The sequence below is a fragment of the Equus quagga genome, chromosome 10 (genome assembly GCF_021613505.1).
Source record: "Equus quagga isolate Etosha38 chromosome 10, UCLA_HA_Equagga_1.0, whole genome shotgun sequence".
Classification (NCBI taxonomy): domain Eukaryota; kingdom Metazoa; phylum Chordata; class Mammalia; order Perissodactyla; family Equidae; genus Equus; species Equus quagga.
In genome coordinates, this window is record NC_060276.1 from 40,545,315 (window position 1) to 40,563,155 (window position 17,841).

At 39.7% G+C, this 17,841-nt stretch overlaps 1 protein-coding gene across 3 annotated transcripts; it reads left to right on the forward strand.

Annotated features, from left to right (window-relative positions):
* The first annotated feature begins 5,055 nt into the window (after positions 1–5,055).
* Positions 5,056–17,537, forward strand: MORF4L2 (mortality factor 4 like 2). Of its 3 annotated transcripts, none has more exons than XM_046673451.1 (4): positions 5,056–5,170; positions 7,906–7,995; positions 14,519–14,622; positions 15,989–17,537. In XM_046673451.1, the coding sequence occupies exon 4, from the start codon at positions 16,013–16,015 to the stop codon at positions 16,877–16,879; it is 867 nt and encodes a 288-aa protein (XP_046529407.1). In that variant the 5' UTR covers positions 5,056–5,170; positions 7,906–7,995; positions 14,519–14,622; positions 15,989–16,012; the 3' UTR covers positions 16,880–17,537. The 3 variants fall into 3 exon arrangements, with proteins under 3 accessions (XP_046529407.1, XP_046529406.1, XP_046529408.1); XM_046673450.1 differs by lacking the exon at positions 5,056–5,170 and adding an exon at positions 6,345–6,495; XM_046673452.1 differs by lacking the exon at positions 5,056–5,170 and adding an exon at positions 6,517–7,058.
* The last annotated feature ends 304 nt before the right edge of the window (positions 17,538–17,841 follow it).

Here is a 17,841-nt window from a genome sequence, read left to right on the forward strand (position 1 = left end):
GGCATGGACCCACATACCACTCATCAAGCCATGCTTTGGTGGCATCCCACATACAAAAATAGAGGAAAACTGGTGCAGATGTTAGCTCAGAGACAATCTTCCATAAGCAAAAAGAGGAAGGTTGGCAAAAGATGTTAGCTCAGGGCCAATCTTCCTCACCAAAAAAAAAAAAAAAGATGTGGTATATATACACAATGGAATATTACTCGGCTATAAAAAAGAATGAAATCTTGCCATGCGTGACAACATGGATGGACTTAGAGGGTATTACGCTAAGTTAAATAAGTCAGACAAGAAAGACAAATACTGTATGATTTCACTTATATGTGGAATCTAAAAAACAAAACAAATGAACAAAAAACAGAAACAAACTCATAGATACAAAGAACATACTAGTGGTCGCCAGAGGGGAGGGAGTTGGGGGAAGGGCAAAATAGGTGAAAGGGATTAAGAGGTACAGACTTCCAGTTATAAAATAAATGTCTTGGGGATGTAATGTACAGCATGCAGAATATAGTCAATAATATTTTAATAGGTTTATATGGTGACAGATGGTAACTAGACATTGTGATCATTTCATAATGCATAAAAATATTCAATCACTATGTTGTAAACCTGAAACTAATATACTGTTGTATGTCGATTATACTTCAATAAAAAATTGAAAACAAGCAGAATAAAGTCACCTAAACTACAAAAAATTAACCCCCCCCCCCCGATTTTCACATGGGATATCCCCCCCAAAGAGGGGGGGGGGGGGGGGGGGGGGGAGGGTATGTTTGACCCAATCCCTTGGTTAATAAGCACTCTTCTAAAAGGAGCCCCATGTATGTTCTCCTCCCCAGGAGTGATGAAGCACTTTTAATTTTTTTGTCTTTTTAAACTGTTTTATTACAGAAAGCTTCCAAAAATACACAAAAGTAGGAAGAATAGTATGATGAACCCCCACATATCCATCATTAAGCTTCAACAGTTTAGATGCAGCACTTGAAGGACTACTGGTTTGTTCTCTTGAATAATATGACAGTGGAAATTTTTAAAGACATAGCTTTTATCATTCCCAGTAAAATGGGGACTGTAGGGGCGGGTTATAAGCACAAACAGTTATCTCTGGCAAATTGGCTCAAGGCATCCTCTTGAGGCAATGCTCAGATTGTAGGAGTCGGCATACACTGGCGGAAATCAGTTCTCATCTCTGTCAGTTGATTTGTAACATGGATGACTTGAAACGATCATTCCAAGTGAAGTCTCTGGTTCACAAAACCATGAATTTTGGTAAATTGTATGCTAAACTATTGACTCAAGAGGGGGAAACCAAGGGATTATGTGCAAGTCTGGCACCCCCAAGGTCACCCAAGGACTACACTGATTAGATTCAGGTTCTTAGTCATTTGAAGTAACCTCTTTTGGCCAAATGGATGGGTCAGTCAGCACCAGGGGTGGGGGGTGATTACAGGAGGAGAGAGGATCTAGAAGAGAACAGATATTTCTAAACAGATAAAACTTTCCCGCTACTATTTTCATCATTTGCCCTGTCTGTCATGGGCTAGCAAACTAGACTGATCCAGACAAATTTGCTGAACTGGTTTTATGAAATCCCTATGGAATGAGGAAGGTATAAATAGACAGAAAAACATCATTATTAGAGAAATATCATTTTTCTTAGCCTTGAAATATCAGGGAGTTTTTTCACTTTTAAATTAGCCAAACATTCTTTTAAAAATCATTCAATAAGCTAGTCAGAACCAAATGAAATAAATATCAAACTAACCTTAGAATGGACCCATTTTATCTACCACCCAGAAGCCATGGGAGGACACTGGTGTCTCTCCCCATTCCAGAACAGACTGACAACTACGTTCCAGACCTAGGAAGGCTCACTCAGCCACCAGGTAAAATAAGCAAGGCCAGCAAATACCGTTGGGCATGGCAGGCTGCACCCAGCACAAGGGTATTCCATTGAGAGGGAACAAGTGGAGGCTGAATTTCATTCTTCAGCTGCCCTGGGAAGGCTTCAACATCACTGAGAGAAAAAAGTATTCTTTCTCATTTCCCACTGGAGAGGACGCTTCTCTGCAATTTGTCTGCCCCCAGGTGGCACATGTTTCTAATTAGCACAAAGGCATTGTATGAGCAAATAATGGCCTTGAAAATTAACGTAGAGATCTCGGAGTCATTGGGTGTTCTGTGAAGGCTGGGGCCATAAACAGTCTCTGTCTGGCCTTGAGCCTTGAAGCCAAACAAACATTGACCTAAGCTATCTTTACCTTCCTGTTGACACAGATTATGAAGACAGTGGTTCCGCTGTAAATTCGAGAGGGAGAAGAGTAACTTGCATTTTTTTGAGGACCCACCAAGAGTCAGGAATCTGCTGAAGCTTCACCCCATTAGTAAGTGGAAGGGGTAGGAAGGTATTCACATTTGAGAGGGTAGCATGGCTTAATGGGACAAAACATGGGCTTTGGAGTCAGAGAAGTCTGAATCTTTGCTCTGCCATTTACTCGCTGGCAACCTGGAATGAGTATTTAACTTCTCTGGGCTTCAGTGAGGATTCACAAAGATAATAGATGTAAAGCGCTGAGCACAGTGCTGCCTGGCACACAGAAGGCATTCAGTTCCTATGTCTTTTTCTGCTACTATCCTGAATCCAAAGTTAATTCACATTATTCACACCCTTGGCCCTGAAACTTCACTCAATAGAGCATAAGGATGGGTTTATTTGACAGAATATTGGAGCAAGAGCAAGGAGATGTGGGTCCCAATGCCAGACACATCCCTTGTTGTAGAACGTTGGGTAAGTTACTCCCCTTTCCTGACCCCATCAATAAAACAGGAGAATACCTCTAGCTCTGATGCTGAAAGGAAAGAGCAGAGGAAATCACTTTTCTTGGGCACCTGCCAAGAAATGTACACTATGCTAGGCCCTTTTACATACCTTATATACTCTACATCAGCACTGTCCACTGGAACTTAGTGTGATGGTGGGAATGTTCTGTATCTGTCAGGATCTAATATGGTACTAATACTAGCCATAGGTAGCTATTGAGCCCTTGAAATGTGGTTAGTGGGACTAAGGAACTGAGTTTTTCATTTTACTTAATTTAAGTTTAAATAGCCATATGTTCCCAGTGTCTACCACATTAGATAGTGTAGCTCTAAGACTATGAAACAGGAATAATTGTTCTCATTTAATATATGGTGAAACTGAGGCTCAGAAAAGTTGAAGAACTTATTGAAAGTCACATTAACAGTAAGTAACCAAACCAGATTCAAAACCAAGCAGTGGAAAGTTTAGCAGGATGGTAGGGTCAGATATACCAGGAATCACCCAGGCTCCACTACAGACAAGTTATATGACCAGGGAAAAATAATTATAGTCTCCAGAACTCACTTTCATTATGTATAAAAGTGATGATAATCATCACCTAATTTACAGGCCTATTGTTGGGATTAACGGGTAGAGAGCTATATAGAGTGTGTGCCCCATAATAGGCCTTCAACAACTGTGTTTCCACACCACCTGATTCCTTCCTCACACATAGGAGAGGTTCAGACATAAACTCAAAAAAATAACTGCAGAGCGGAGAGCATTTGGGAAATATAAAAGCAAGAAGGGAAACACTTATGAGCTTTTATGTGATATCTTATTACAGAATGGAGATGAGGGAGGGTATGAAATCATCAGAATATTTCCATTTATTTGGTTTGCTTCCCTGCCTTCTTCTTGATGCTGTAGTCAACATTAGCCAAAGCAGAGATCAACGTATCTGTAGTGTAGTTTGAGGCCCAGAAAGACAAGCTACTATGGCTGAACAACAGAGTACTGTCAAGGGCTTGGGCTCCAGAGGCAGGTAAGTTTCAAATCCTCACTCCCATACTTTTTGTATGCACTGGGAAAATAATTTGACAACTCTCCACATTAGTTTTTAATCTGTAAAAGGGGTCTGATAATTTGCAGGGTGTCTCAATAAAAAAAATAATTTTGCTTTACATTCTGTAGCACCCTCTAGTGGAGTGTACAAAAATAAGCATTGCATTTCCACCCTCCAAAGCAGTGGTTTTAACTTCAGTGTGCACTGGAGTCACCAGAACAGTTTGTTATAACATAGGTAACCAAACTCTACCCCTAGGATTTCTGATTCATTAGGTTTGAAGTGAGGCTTGAGAATCTAAATTTCCGACAACTTCTCAAAAGGTAATAATGATGTTACTGGTGTGTCTTGGAAACACACTTTGAGAACTGCTCTAAATTCTGCCCCCCTCCTGTGTGTGTGTATGGGTGTACATACACTCATGTATATGATTGATAACTGGAAGAGGTATAACTTTTGTTGTTTGATTTTGACTTATTAGTACTCATCTAATAAGGATTTTGTGAAGAATAAAAGAAGATCCACGTGAAGGATATGACACAACATCTAAATTACAGAAAGCACACAAAACCCTGAGAATCACAAAACATAAACCCAGGGTCTCAGAGCTGGTAAGTGGTGGAATGGGGTTTAAAATTAGGTCTCTGACTCCAAAGACATAATAAAGTTTAGCAATACCACTATAGAAAATAGGGTGCAAACACATACCTAATAAAAATTTCAAGAGGAAAAGATTAGTTTTCACTATCAAGGTCCAGGTTCTTATCTGTCCTTACTGACTAAACAGCCATCTGTATTTTTCACTGGGGCGTGGGGGGGGGGGGGGGGGGGGGGAGCTGAGCATTTGAAAAGATAGTGCACAGAAAGGATTAGAATCTTCATGAGCATCAGTGCCCCGGGTCACTAATCAATTCTGACCTCCCCCCCGCCAAAAGGCAAAGAAGAGGCATTGAGGGGGGAAATTCTTTTTCAAAGAAGAAAAGAAATGAAAAACATTTGGATCTCGGGTCATAGTCCTCTGCCTGGGTGGGCTATTTACAGAAGTTTATTTGAGTTTTCCCTAGCAAAGAAAGATACACATGAGCCCTACAGATTGTTTGAAGAGTTCAGCGAATCAGAAAAAGGGGGGGAACAAAATCCCATAATTCCAAGGACCAAACAGCCAATCCTTTGCTGGGATTTGGCGGCATCTAGTGGCAGACTCACGAGCTATAAACCTCACCCAGAGAACTTTCTGGAAAATTAACTGAGCGCATACTTGCCTGAAGGGCACCGTGCTTGGAGCTCAGGACAAAAAGGTAAGAGAGCTCCAGCCCCCACAGAAATTTGCAGTCTCTTGTAAAGGGGAAGGCTGTCGTATATAGATACTCTCAAAAAAATACGTTTTGTGTCAGGAGAATTGCACGCGACTTTAAGGGGGGGGAGCGGGGAGGAGGGGAAAGGAGCAGGGAGAAGGGGGGGAAGGATACTAGGCAACAGGAAAGAAGCGGCACCTTGGAATCGCTAATATGGGAATGGGAGGCTTTGGGTCTTAACCATTGGAGGGTTATGGTTTAGAACAGGATTTTGGCACCGAGAAAAACGTGGGAAGAAAGTGTATTTGTAGGGTCTTAAATTAAATTGACAGGAAAAACCAAAATATTTCTAGCAAAGGCCTTTTATTTCTGTTATGGTCGCCTTGACTCTATTTTCCTTTTCATTAGAACAATTTTCAAACATACGCAAAAGTAGAGAACGATTTATATAGAGCGCGCGCGCGCGCACCCAGGCACGCACGCCCTCGCTCCAGCATCCACACCGGCCCCAACGCTAGAGGCGCGCGCCTGCGCACACCCACCACCTCCAGCGCCACGAGGACTGGCGCGCGCACACACCGCAACCCCAAGGCCATGTGAACTCGCTGCGCACTAACACACTAGCTCCAACCCCACGCGGCTGCAGCACCCACCACCCCTTCCCGTACATATATCAAAATCCCCATTCTGCCTTTTTAATTTTTTTCCAAGAGTTGCGCAAGAGGTTCGGGGACGTGGCCCCAGGTTTGACCTCGCGCTTCCCCACTCGCGGGAACCTTAGCTCATTTCCGCCCATCCCGTTTCCGCAGGCCACGTAGACACTTCCTTTCCCAGTGGGAAAAAAAAAAACCCATAATGCCTCCCTGCAGGAAAAAAAAAAAACTGGTCAAAGCGGAACTCTGGGTCGTGAAAATAGGCCACGTGAACACCCTGCCCTATAGACTTATGACCCAACGGCTGTCGCGCTTTTGGAGGGCGGGCTCAGAACCTAAGGGGGCGAACGTCATTGGCCAGAGCCCGCACTAAAGGGGGAAGATGATTGGTTTGCCTTAAGCCTTAACCGTGAAGAAGCAGGTTGCTAGCACCCGCCTTTACTGCGGCGGAGTGTCATTGCTTACGTGGTGGGCCTCGTCCAATCATTTGATAATGGAACATTCTAAAACTTAGACAAGACGATTGTGATTGGCTGCAGGGCATAAGCCCGCCTCCAGGGTGACGTGTCTGCCTATGGATATCAGTTGCCAGAGAAACCTGGCTTTACTATGGCGGTTGGAGGGACGGCAGTGATCACACGTCGGCTGCTGGAAAGAACTGGATTCTCGTTTCAGGTTTCGGGGTGGGGGTGGGGAGAAAGGGTTGACGATTTCCTCTTATCGTCGTGTATATAGACAGGATTAACTAATAGCTTCACAATCGGGCAGATCTGGATTCAAATTCCCGTTCGCCAACGCCCAGCTTAGGCTGGCTCCCGTTCTTTCTGTGTCTTGGTTTCCATGTTTGTAAAATGGTGATAATAATAGTATCTACCTCAGAGACGTGTACCTCAGAGGCGTGTACTGTATATGCGTGTGTATAAGGCGCTTAATACGAAGCCTGGCTCTGAAAGATATTAGCTATTATTGTGGACAGAAAAACCCGCGTAACAGAATGAGGAAAAACATAAATTATGTAAATTCGTTCATTATAGTGCTTTTCCTGCCCATCAGCTTCTTCCTTGGAAGAAACTAGAGATATAAGACAGACATATCAATTTTTACCGATGAAATATTTGCTATCTGGGAATTACCTTAAAATAGCGGGGATTGGAATTTTCCATATTGAAAAGTTTAAAAAAAGGAGGGGGAGAAAGATGAAGAACGAGAGCGAGCTGGAGACGAACCACATGCAATAAGTAGGCCTTGTTTGGATCCTGATTCGAACACACCAACTGTAAAAAAAAAAAAAAAAAAAAAAAACTGTTTAAGATGCGTAGGGAAAATGAGAAGACGGATTCGATATTTGATGGTTTTTTTTTTTTAAGGAATTGATGTCGATTATTTAGACGTTATAATGGTATTGTGGTTATGTTTTCAAACAGTTTTTATCCTGTCGAGATATATATGAGAAAATATTTACGGATTAAGTAATAAAATATCTGGAATTGGTTTCAAAATACGCTGATGACTAGGATTTGCTTCAAAATAATCACAGCGGTAGGAGGAAGTGGGGAGGGGTATAGATGGAACAAAATTGGCCTCAAGTTAATAATCGATTAAGCTGAGCGATGGACATATGGGGTTCCTTATATTATTCTTTCTTGGTATGTGTTTGAAATTTTCCATAATAAAATACAGAAAGTCAGCTATTCAGTGAACTTAAAAAAATCCGAGTGGTGGGGGAGCGGTGGGTGGGGTTATAGATGAAACAAAATGGCCTTCAGTTGGTAATTGTTGAAGCTAGATGATAAATTCGGGTAGGTTTGTAATGTTCCCTCTACATTTTTATCCATTTGAAATTATCCTTAGTAAAAAGTAAAAAAAAAAAGGCAAAAACAATTACTTTGTCAAAAATCAAGATAAACGTACAATAAAGTAAATCTGAAAATATAACCACAAGAAAGGGAAAAGAAACAACTTGTACATTATTTATCAGCTCTGGTGTCCTTTGTGTGTGATAAAATGCATTGATTGATGGGAAAGAAAACCATCTCATGTCTTTTTATTTTGTGTCCTTTCCTGTCCCCTTGTTTGACCTTCTAGGACATCATCAGAAAAGCTAAGTTTGCTGTATAGTAAGGATCAGAAGATCTGATCCTGATTGCAGAACTATCCCTGATTACAGAAACTTGGGTAAGTTCCTCCCTTCTCCTGGTCTCAGTTCTCAAACAAGATAATTTCACATAACATTCCTAACTATCCAGAAATATTTGGAACATAAATAAGCACCTATCTGGGAAAGCACTCTAAATTCTAAGGGGAGGGTGGAGCTAAGTCCATTGGTGCTTTCAGTATAGAAAGTACCTAAACAATTCCTTGATAAGAGATACTACAATTGATCCCCTATAGTTAGTTACATATGTTGTTTTTCTTACTTTGTGGCATCTCACATGCAGCATAATTTAGTGGTTAAGAGTAAATGCTGACTTCCTGAATTTAAATCCTGGCTCTGCCACTTCTTATGTGATCTTGGGCAAGATAACTTACTCACTTGGTCCCTAAATTTCCTCATATGTAAAATAAAGATAATAGTTCCTACTTCATAGGATTGTTGAGGGGATTATATGTAAAGTGCTAGGACAGTGCTTGGCGCTGTGTTTGCTTTAATAATAATTATGGCTCTATTAGTCCTTCTGGTACATCCTGTTTTACACACACACTCACACTTACACTTCTAAAAGTAGTGGATACCTCTTTCTGGAATTGTAAAAATAATAATAATAATACTGTTGGTTTCTCTCCTGATTTTCCAGAAGCAGCAGTTACCACTAGAACTGAATTCTGAAATTATGACTTCTGGCTTGTCCTAACAATCTAGAAAGATTTTGAGTATATTGATCATATCTATTTATAAGGGAATTTCCAGGAGCTATAATTTTAACTAGCAAATCATAACCGTATTCAGTCTGCTAACAGCTTTTATATCATTCCTCCTTCGTCTCAGACTCAAAAAATATCTGTTAAATATAAAGGAAGTGTTCCAAGATCGAGAAGAGAGAGAATTGATATAAATGTAACTGACATGATGTATATTCATTTAAAGGTTTATTCCAACAAGCTGTAGCAGATGTTCACACTCGTTTGTGACACACCCATACACAAAGGTATTAGCAGTTGGAGTCTGCATTCCTGAATGGTCCATCACTTGCATGAGGAGATGAAGGAAGGTTTTTTCAGTCTTTTGACAGCTTCATTTTCCCATGGAGTCACTGTATTTTTCTTATTATTTTTTCCCTTCTGAAAACCAGGTTGCAGAGGAGGGCACTGCCCTGGTGGAAAGGATGCAGTAGATGGGTAGGCACAAAATCCCTTTACAGGGGCCATTTGGAGAATGATTAAGGGCTGAAGGGAGGGAGGTGGACTTTTGGGCCAATAGGAACTTAGAGAAGGCAAGGGTCAGGGTAGCCTGAAATGGAGAAAGCCTGAAGGAGGAAAAGAACCTTGACCTGGGCCTCTGAGGATGGGCAGAACCTAGAAGGAGGGAAACCAGTCCGAATGGTATGCCTACAAACTATATTTTACACTGATAATTAACTGAAATATCCAACTATGTGTGAGGTTCGTGGATAAGAGTGAGTCAGAAAATCATTGTGAATTTTAAATATATGTATTTTAATGTAAATTTTTAGTCACATAATTGGTACATGAGTACATTCTCCTTGTAATGTAAAAAGTTGAAATATTACAGAGTAGGCTCAGGTTTCCTTTTCGCACCACTCCCAATTCTCTTACTCTCCCCAGAGTTAACCACTATTATCAGTTCTATTTCCTTCTAGATGTCTAAAGTATGTACCTGTTTAAAAAATGGATATGGATATATATAAAATATTGTTTTGTGTTTTCTTTTACATAAATATGGTGTCACATTATGGGCATTGTTTTGCAACTTGCTATTTTAATTGAACAAATTCTCGTGGATGTCTTCATCTCCATTCATAGAGTTCTCTTTGATTCCTTTCAAAGTGACATTCTTTTAACTAGCTTGATATTCTATATTATGGATGTATCACATTTTATTTTGCCAAGTCACTATTGATAGTCTCCTAGGTTGACACCAGTGTTTTGCTACTTCAAATAATACTGCATCAAACATGCTTGAACCCATTTACAAGTGTCACTCCAGGGCAACATTTATGTCTTTTAACTATGGTAATTAAACCAAGGTGATACTGGTGTGAGAACAGACATATCATTGACAGAACAGATGACCTAGAAACAGTGATACCTTTTAAAATCAAATAATCAGAAATCATTGGAAAGAGAGTACCTTAGAAGACCCATATATCTCTAGGAATTTAGAATGTTATAAAATAGCATTTCAGATTAGTGGAGGAAAGATGCATTCTTTAATAATTAATATTAGAAAAATTATATATTTGGAAGAAACTATAAGAAATAATATAGAAAATCATTTTTAGAATATTGATTTAGGAGCATTTTCCCAAGGCATGACATAAATGCCAAAGTTCACAAAGGAAAAGGTTGGTGCATTTGTGTGATATGTATATTTATATATATGTGTACATGCACACGCACCCACTTATGAAAAAAAGTGACAGTTTGGAAAAAATATTTCCAACATACAAAAAAACTTAGTACTTCATTATTAGAAATCAATAAAAGAAGCAAACAACCTAGTAGAAAAGGGGACAAAAATATTCATATAAGAAAGAGATACATACGAATGTATGAAAAGATGCTCTATCACATTCAAATAAAAATAAGTTATTACATATTAGATTGGCAAAAAACTTCTTTTTCAAAAAGATGTTTATCCAGTGTTGCTCAAGGTGTGGGTGAATGAAATTTTACCTTTTTTCTGGGAGTACAAATTAAAGCGGTTCTCTACAAATTGAATTTGCCTCTATCTTGTCAAAGTTGTAAATAAGCAAGTCCTTTGAACAATTACTCTTCTGAGAATATATCCTCCAGAAATACTTACCTAATGCTCTAATACATCTGTGCACTGATGTCTATTACAGCATTTCTGTAATGAAGTATTGGAAACAGCTTAAATTTTCATGAGTTTGGGACTGGTTAAATTGTGGTACATACAGATTATAGAATGATATGGATATTAAAAAGAATGAGCTAGGTATGTGCGGACATAGATGCTGATAATAAAGTGAGAAAAGTGGCAGAGCAATATGTATCTTACCTTTGTCAAGACAAATACATCATACATAGTCACATGTATGTAAGACACATTTACTTTGGAAGGTGGGTTTGTGTGAATGGGATTGAGGCGGGGAGGGAATAAGGGGAGAATGCCCACATCTTTATATATTTTGGTATTTATAGATACATAAAGAATAGATTAATAAATGGTCCCGCAAAATTAACTACTTGTGGGAAAATAATACAGATTTTCAGTTCATAACTTAAAAATGCTGGATGGATTAAGGTATTAAAGTATAAAACAAATCATCTTACTTTTCAATCTTAATGGAAGGCAAAACTACATATTGCATTAAATAAAGAAAATCTTAACATCAGACACTATAAAAGAACACACTAGGAGAACTATTTGCCCAAAAAATGACAATTCTTGATATATAAAGAGCTCCTATAAATGTCAAAATCACTAAGAACCAACTCAAAATGAGTAGGCAAAGGACAAGAGCAAAGTATAAATGACCAATAAACACAGTTTTTAAATGTTAAAACATCACTAATAAATACAAACTGGACAACTAAAACCATTTTTCTTAGCAAATTCACAATTTTTCTAAAATGAGGGTAGTCATAGCCAGTGCCAACCAAAGTGAGGTGTGATAGACGTTTTTACACACTACTTCTGAGGTTGGAAATTGGTACAACTTGGTGGAAGTAATTTGGCAATGTATTAAATGTTACTACCTCTTGACCTAGTAGATTTTGCATCTGGGAATCTCAATATGAAATGAGGGCAAAAAATGTTTCAATAATTATTGTAGGATAAGTTGAGGGAAGTCACACTGTTTCCAGAGAGGGGCTGGTTAAGGAAATTAAGGTGTGCCCATTTGATGGGATATCATACAGTTCTCAAAATGTGTGCATATTATAACCTGACTGACATGAGAAAATGATTAGTTGTAATAGCAATTTTTTCGAAAGGGAAGAAAGGGAAGACAGAAGATTTGATATTCCATATGAGTTCACCTCTGTTTAAATGAGTATTTACACAAAGATTAGAGGTAGAAACTAAGGCAAACATGCGAATGTGTTTTCTCAATGTCTGGCCTACCCTAGAGCTGACCTGTAGGGAACAAATGGAAAAATATTTAATGACTTGTCCCTAATTTGTGCTTCTATTTTCCCCATGTGTTGAATCATCTCCTCACTTTGATTCACTATTGTATACCCCCAGGGGACCTAAACGCTGTTGGAAAAGATGCAAGAGATGGATAACACAAGACCTGTGGCAAGTGGAGATTAATGGTGTAGTTCTATAAGCAAAATTAACATATGAAACTTAAGTAATTAAATACTAAGCTCTGGAGTACCAGCGTCAGTTTCATATGGTACTGGAGATGGGAGAGAAACATGGGCTAGGGTAGTTAGTGGAGATTTAAAGAGGAAGTGGTACTTTCATGGTCTTTAGATGAGAGAGACGAAGGGAGGAAGCATGATTGGAGCAGAGTAGGTTTACTAAGCCAGTAAACAATAAAGCCTGAAACTCAAGACAGAAACTGGCAGATTCAGAGTTTTAAACAGCTCAAAATAAAGCAATACATACTGCCAAATTTTTAAATGAAGAGTGCGCAGCACGTCTGTCACCAAACCATGGAGCAGTTTCTAGCTTCTGGAAAGGGAGGTACAAAGTGCGGTGACTGTACTAAAGCTATCCATAGGCTTCTATGGCTATTTGGTACAAGTAGGAGCCAGACATTGAAAGGATGGGTATTTCCTTTCTTTGATGTCTGGCTTCTGACTCCCAGGTAGTAATAGTTGCTTGCTTGATCGTAGGATACTCAGATGAAAATAAAGGTACAGAGACAATTCTTAGAAAGGCTGCCGCCCTGGCTTTAGTCACTCTGGGCAAAAACCTTGCCTTGTGGTGCAGGTATTTTTCTGTAAAATGTCAGATATTTCTTTCAACTTGGGGCGTTAAGTGAATGATAGAAGAATTTGTAGAGAATTACAAAACTCACCTGCTTTGTGAGACGCAGATAGAATTCCTTTTTGTAGTTTTCTTATGCGTGAATATGTGCAATCAATATCAAGGCTATACAGTAGGTTTGGCTGTCATTCTCAGGTTCCTCCTCACTAAAGAATTGCTGATGACCAGTATGACTTCCAAAATACTTCCTGTCCAGCCTAGCTCTACTTCTGTGTGTTTCACACAGACTGGTTGGCACTGGGCCATCTTGCTTTTAGTTGGTATTTTAACTGTCCCCTTGTTTTGTGGAAGCTCTGCACTATATTAACCCCTTGGTAGGTTTTCTGGATTTCACCTATACTGTATTACTTAACTGAATTCTCTGATATTCTCAGATACTGTGTCACCTCTGTCCCAGTCACATTGAATTTTTGAGATATTATTTTGTAAGCATGATAGCTTACAGTTAATGCCCTGACACACTGGCCACTGAATCTTCACAGTATGTGTCTATATATCCCTCTCAGCCCGAAGGTTTCTGATTCCAACAGGGTCAGTGTATTCACAGACTCTGATGCTCTCTGAGGACCACCTTTGCCCTTTAATTCACGCTCAGAGCTTTCTGCCGTTTCAGTTAGAGGATGTCATTTGCTTAGTGAAAGTGCTTCTCTGATTCAGGGCTCTAGTTTTCTAGCATTCTTTATTTCTTAGTTTCCCCTTAGGGCTTCCCTGACACCTACCCACATTGTCTTAAAGAGCTAGAGATTGGCTGAAGGGCGTTTTCTGTGAGTGAAAGTTGTTACCAGAGAAACCTGGTTTAAGGCTAGTCTACCATCCCTCTTTCTTTCCCATAGGTTACCCCAATTTTAACAGTCTGGTATTTATCCATCTGGATACTTTCCTATGCATTTATACACACCAGTTTAAAACACAAAAATTGGAACACACTGCATAAGAACTGTCTGAGATTGGTATTTATTTCTCTACCTGTGCTATCTATCTCTTTAGGATCCTATTGTACATATTATTATGCAACCTACCTATTTACTTGACAATATATATTGAATGTCTTACCATGTCAGTACATGATCTCTGCTTTTAATTCATTTGAATGTTTTTCGATAGTGTGCATACATAATAATTTACATTACCATTTCCCTACTGAAGAATGTTTAGGTGTTTCCAGTTCTTCAGTATTACAGGCACCACTGCAACGAACATCTTTGTATCCATGTTCACATGTGCAGCTATTCCTGCAACGTGCTGTGCTAGCTCTCCAGCCACATTGTGTTATGAAATTCTTAACAAGAATCTGTGAAGGCTAGGGGGAATTTGCTGCATTCCAGAGATGAGAAAGAGAGGCTAAGAGAGCTTACATATCTTGCCCAAGGTCTCACAACTCATAAATGGCAGAGCCTAATTAAAGTAGAAGTATGTCTAACAGCAGAACTCATTTATTTTCTCTGATAGCACAATTGTAAACCACATGTTTATAAATTAGAGTATTTTTTTTCATTTTCCTATGTTGTTTCACAAAAGTTCATCTTCATTGCAGTTACCTGCTTTCCTTTCTAGGTTGTCTCTCCCACCTCATCCTTCCAGACCATCCCAGAAGATCTATAAGATTCCATCTGGGAAAACACTAAGAGTTCTTGGAAGGGAAAGAGGAAGAGGATTGTGTAAGTTAAAAGAACTGTTTTATCTGTCACACCATAAGAATCACAGAACACTGTTTTTTATCTTTATCTTACCAGCTGTCTTTGCTGCGTTTTACACTGTAGATTATCCCTTTCCCTCCTTGAAGTTCTAAGCTGCTTTGGCTTCCAAAATACCATTCTCCTGTGGCTGCTCTAACCATTTTTGTTTTATTTGTGGTCTCTCTCTGCTTACCCCTAAATATCATTTTTTCTTAGGTTTTTCCAGAATTCCATACTTGTTTCAGTTTTTCTTCCTCTATTCTCCGCTTTTTGGCTCTCACAGTTTCCACCACCGGCTATATGATGATTACTCTCGGATCTCCATTTCTGGCTCTGACCTCTCACCCGAGCTTTAAAGTCACGTGTCTTAACTGCATACCTCACGCTTAATAGATCCAGTACTCAACTTGTTTCCTCTCTAATCCATTTTCTCCTCCTCTAGATGCAATCTCATTTGATGATAATACTAATGACCTAATCACCCATCCTCAAAACCTGGGAGTCGTCTCTGACTTCTCCCTCACTAGTTTATCACCTCTTCCAACAAGCTATAGCTGAAAACGGTGTCTTACCATTTCTTGTTTGCTCTCCCAAAATTCTTTGCCTATAGCTATCATTGTGCTAACCTTGATGTTTTATAATTGTCACTTTAGGAATCCCTAACACCTAGCATAGTACCTGTCCTGAAGCAGATATGCAGTAATGTATGATGACTAAATGAATGGATGAATTACCTGTATTCTATTATTTTATTGCTGATTTCAGACTAACAATTAAAAGTCAGTGCTTTTATTAATTCATTAATTACTCAGACTCAAAATTGCAGAGCCACCTTTGACTCCTCCCTCTCCTTCATTTACCAAGTTCTGTATTCAGTTTCTCTTGACTCTGTCATCACCCTAGTTCAGGCCTTCCTAGACTTATACAAAAACTTTCACTATTACCCATTTGCCTCCAGTCAACTAAATTACTCTTTCCTATTTCTTTCATCTTGTCATTTTTCCTGTTCAAGAGTCTTGAATTTCAACTCCACTGCCTTTTGTAGTTTCCTTCATGTTTAATTAATTCCTTCTCTAAAATTATATTCCTGTCTTTTGAGTGGCATCAGAAAATCTCATTTATGGGCAGGTCTGATGAGTGATAGGGTGGGGTGAGAGTGGTGGGTGGCAGTGAGGATCAGAGAGAGAGGGAGGAGGTAGTAAGTCACTTACAAATGGTCCTGAAATAGGATTTGAAATCCAGATTCCAAGAGAGTAGCATGAGTTGTGCTTTGATGGGCCTTTATGAAGCACGGTGTGTTAAAAGTCACCAAAGAAAACAACCAAGTAAAATACTTTATATATTACAGTGGTTGGAATAAAAACAGGGTTGAATGAGTTCCAGAAAGCAGGGTTCTCAAACTCGTGGACAACAATCTGCAGAAGAAGACAACTTCAAAAAACCAACTAGAAGCAATATGCAGAGAAGTAAGATGAGAGGGGCCTCCTCAGGAAAGAAGACAGCTGGTCCACAGCAGAAGAATCTGGAACCGGCTCTCCCTGGCAGGTGGGGGGGTCGCTCTGCGGAGAACCCGCCTTCAGGATCTGTGAGGAAGACAAGAAAGAACAAACAGAAGACTCCTGGAAACGGAGATGGTGGCAGTACCAGCGAAGCACCTCAGCCACCTCGGAAGAAAAGGGCCCGGGCAGACCCCACCGTTGAAAGTGAAGAGGTGTTTAAGAATAGAATGGAAGTTAAAGTGAAGATTCCTGAAGAATTAAAACCATGGCTTGTCGAGGACTGGGACTTAGTTACCAGGCAGAAGCAGCTGTTTCAACTCCCTGCTAAGAAAAATGTAGATGCCATTCTGGAAGAGTATGCAGATTGCAAGAAGTCGCAGGGAAATGTCGATAATAAGGAATATGCGGTTAATGAAGTCGTGGCAGGAATAAAAGAATATTTCAACGTGATGTTGGGCACTCAGCTGCTCTACAAATTTGAGAGGCCCCAGTATGCTGAAATCCTCTTGGCTCACCCTGATGCGCCGATGTCCCAGGTTTATGGAGCGCCACACCTACTGAGATTATTCGTAAGAATCGGAGCAATGTTGGCATATACGCCCCTTGATGAGAAGAGCCTTGCATTATTGTTGGGCTATTTGCATGATTTCCTAAAATATCTGGCAAAGAATGCTGCGTCTCTGTTTACTGCCAGTGATTACAAGGTGGCTTCGGCTGAGTACCACCGCAAAGCCCTGTGAGGGTCTACTGACCACTCACTGTCATGTCTGGTATCTGTAAACACTCTTTTCGTTCTTAGTCTTTTTCTTGTATAATTGATGTTCTTTAAAATTGTTAATGTATAACAGGGCTTATGTTTCAGTTTGTTTTCTGTTTTGTTTTAAACAGAAAATAAAAGGAGTACAAGCTCCTTTTCTCATTTCAAAGTTGCTACCAGTGTATGCAGTAATTAGACAAAGAAGAAAAATTCAGTAGAACATTTTATTGCCTAGTTGACAACATTGCTTGAATGCTGGTGGTTCTATCCCTTTGACACTACACAATTTTCTAATATGTGTTAATGCTACGTGACAAAATGCCCTGATTCCTAGTGCCAAAGGTTCAACTTAATGTATATACCCGAAAACCCATGCATTTGTGCTCTTTTTTTTATGGTGCTTGAAGTAAAACAGCCCATCCTCTGCAAGTCCATCTATGTTGTTCCTTAGGCATTCTATCTTTGCTCAAATTGTTGAAGGATGGTGGTTTGTTTCATGGTTTTTGTATTTGAGTCTAATGCACGTTCTAACATGATAGAGGCAATGCATTATTGTGTAGCCACGGTTTTCTGGAGAAGTTGATATTTTAGGAATTGTATTTCAGATCTTAAATAAAATTTGTTTCTAAATTTCAAAGCAAGTAATTTGTAGTGTGCCTTTAATGTTACCGCGGCTAACAAGTCAGCAGGCTAAGGAAAGATCTAGATGGTATCAAGGGAGAGAGTTCTGACTCCTCGTGAAAGAACTCCTTTTTCTTTTTGGTATGGCCGCCGGGAGTGTGCCCTGTCAGGCCAGGCCCCGCCTCTCCCCTCAGTGTGGCTTCTCAAGGTGGGACTTCTTTCTAGTGCTGCTTCTATGAGCCAATTTTGTTCCTGATACTCCTTGCCCCTATGAGTTGGGCTGGGCTGGTACAATCGGATATTTAGTGGGTACTATAACAATCA

Bases quoted from the DNA above. Each gene is read 5' to 3' on its own strand.
- MORF4L2 (XM_046673451.1), top strand. From the start codon at position 16,013: ATGAGTTCCAGAAAGCAGGGTTCTCAAACTCGTGGACAACAATCTGCA.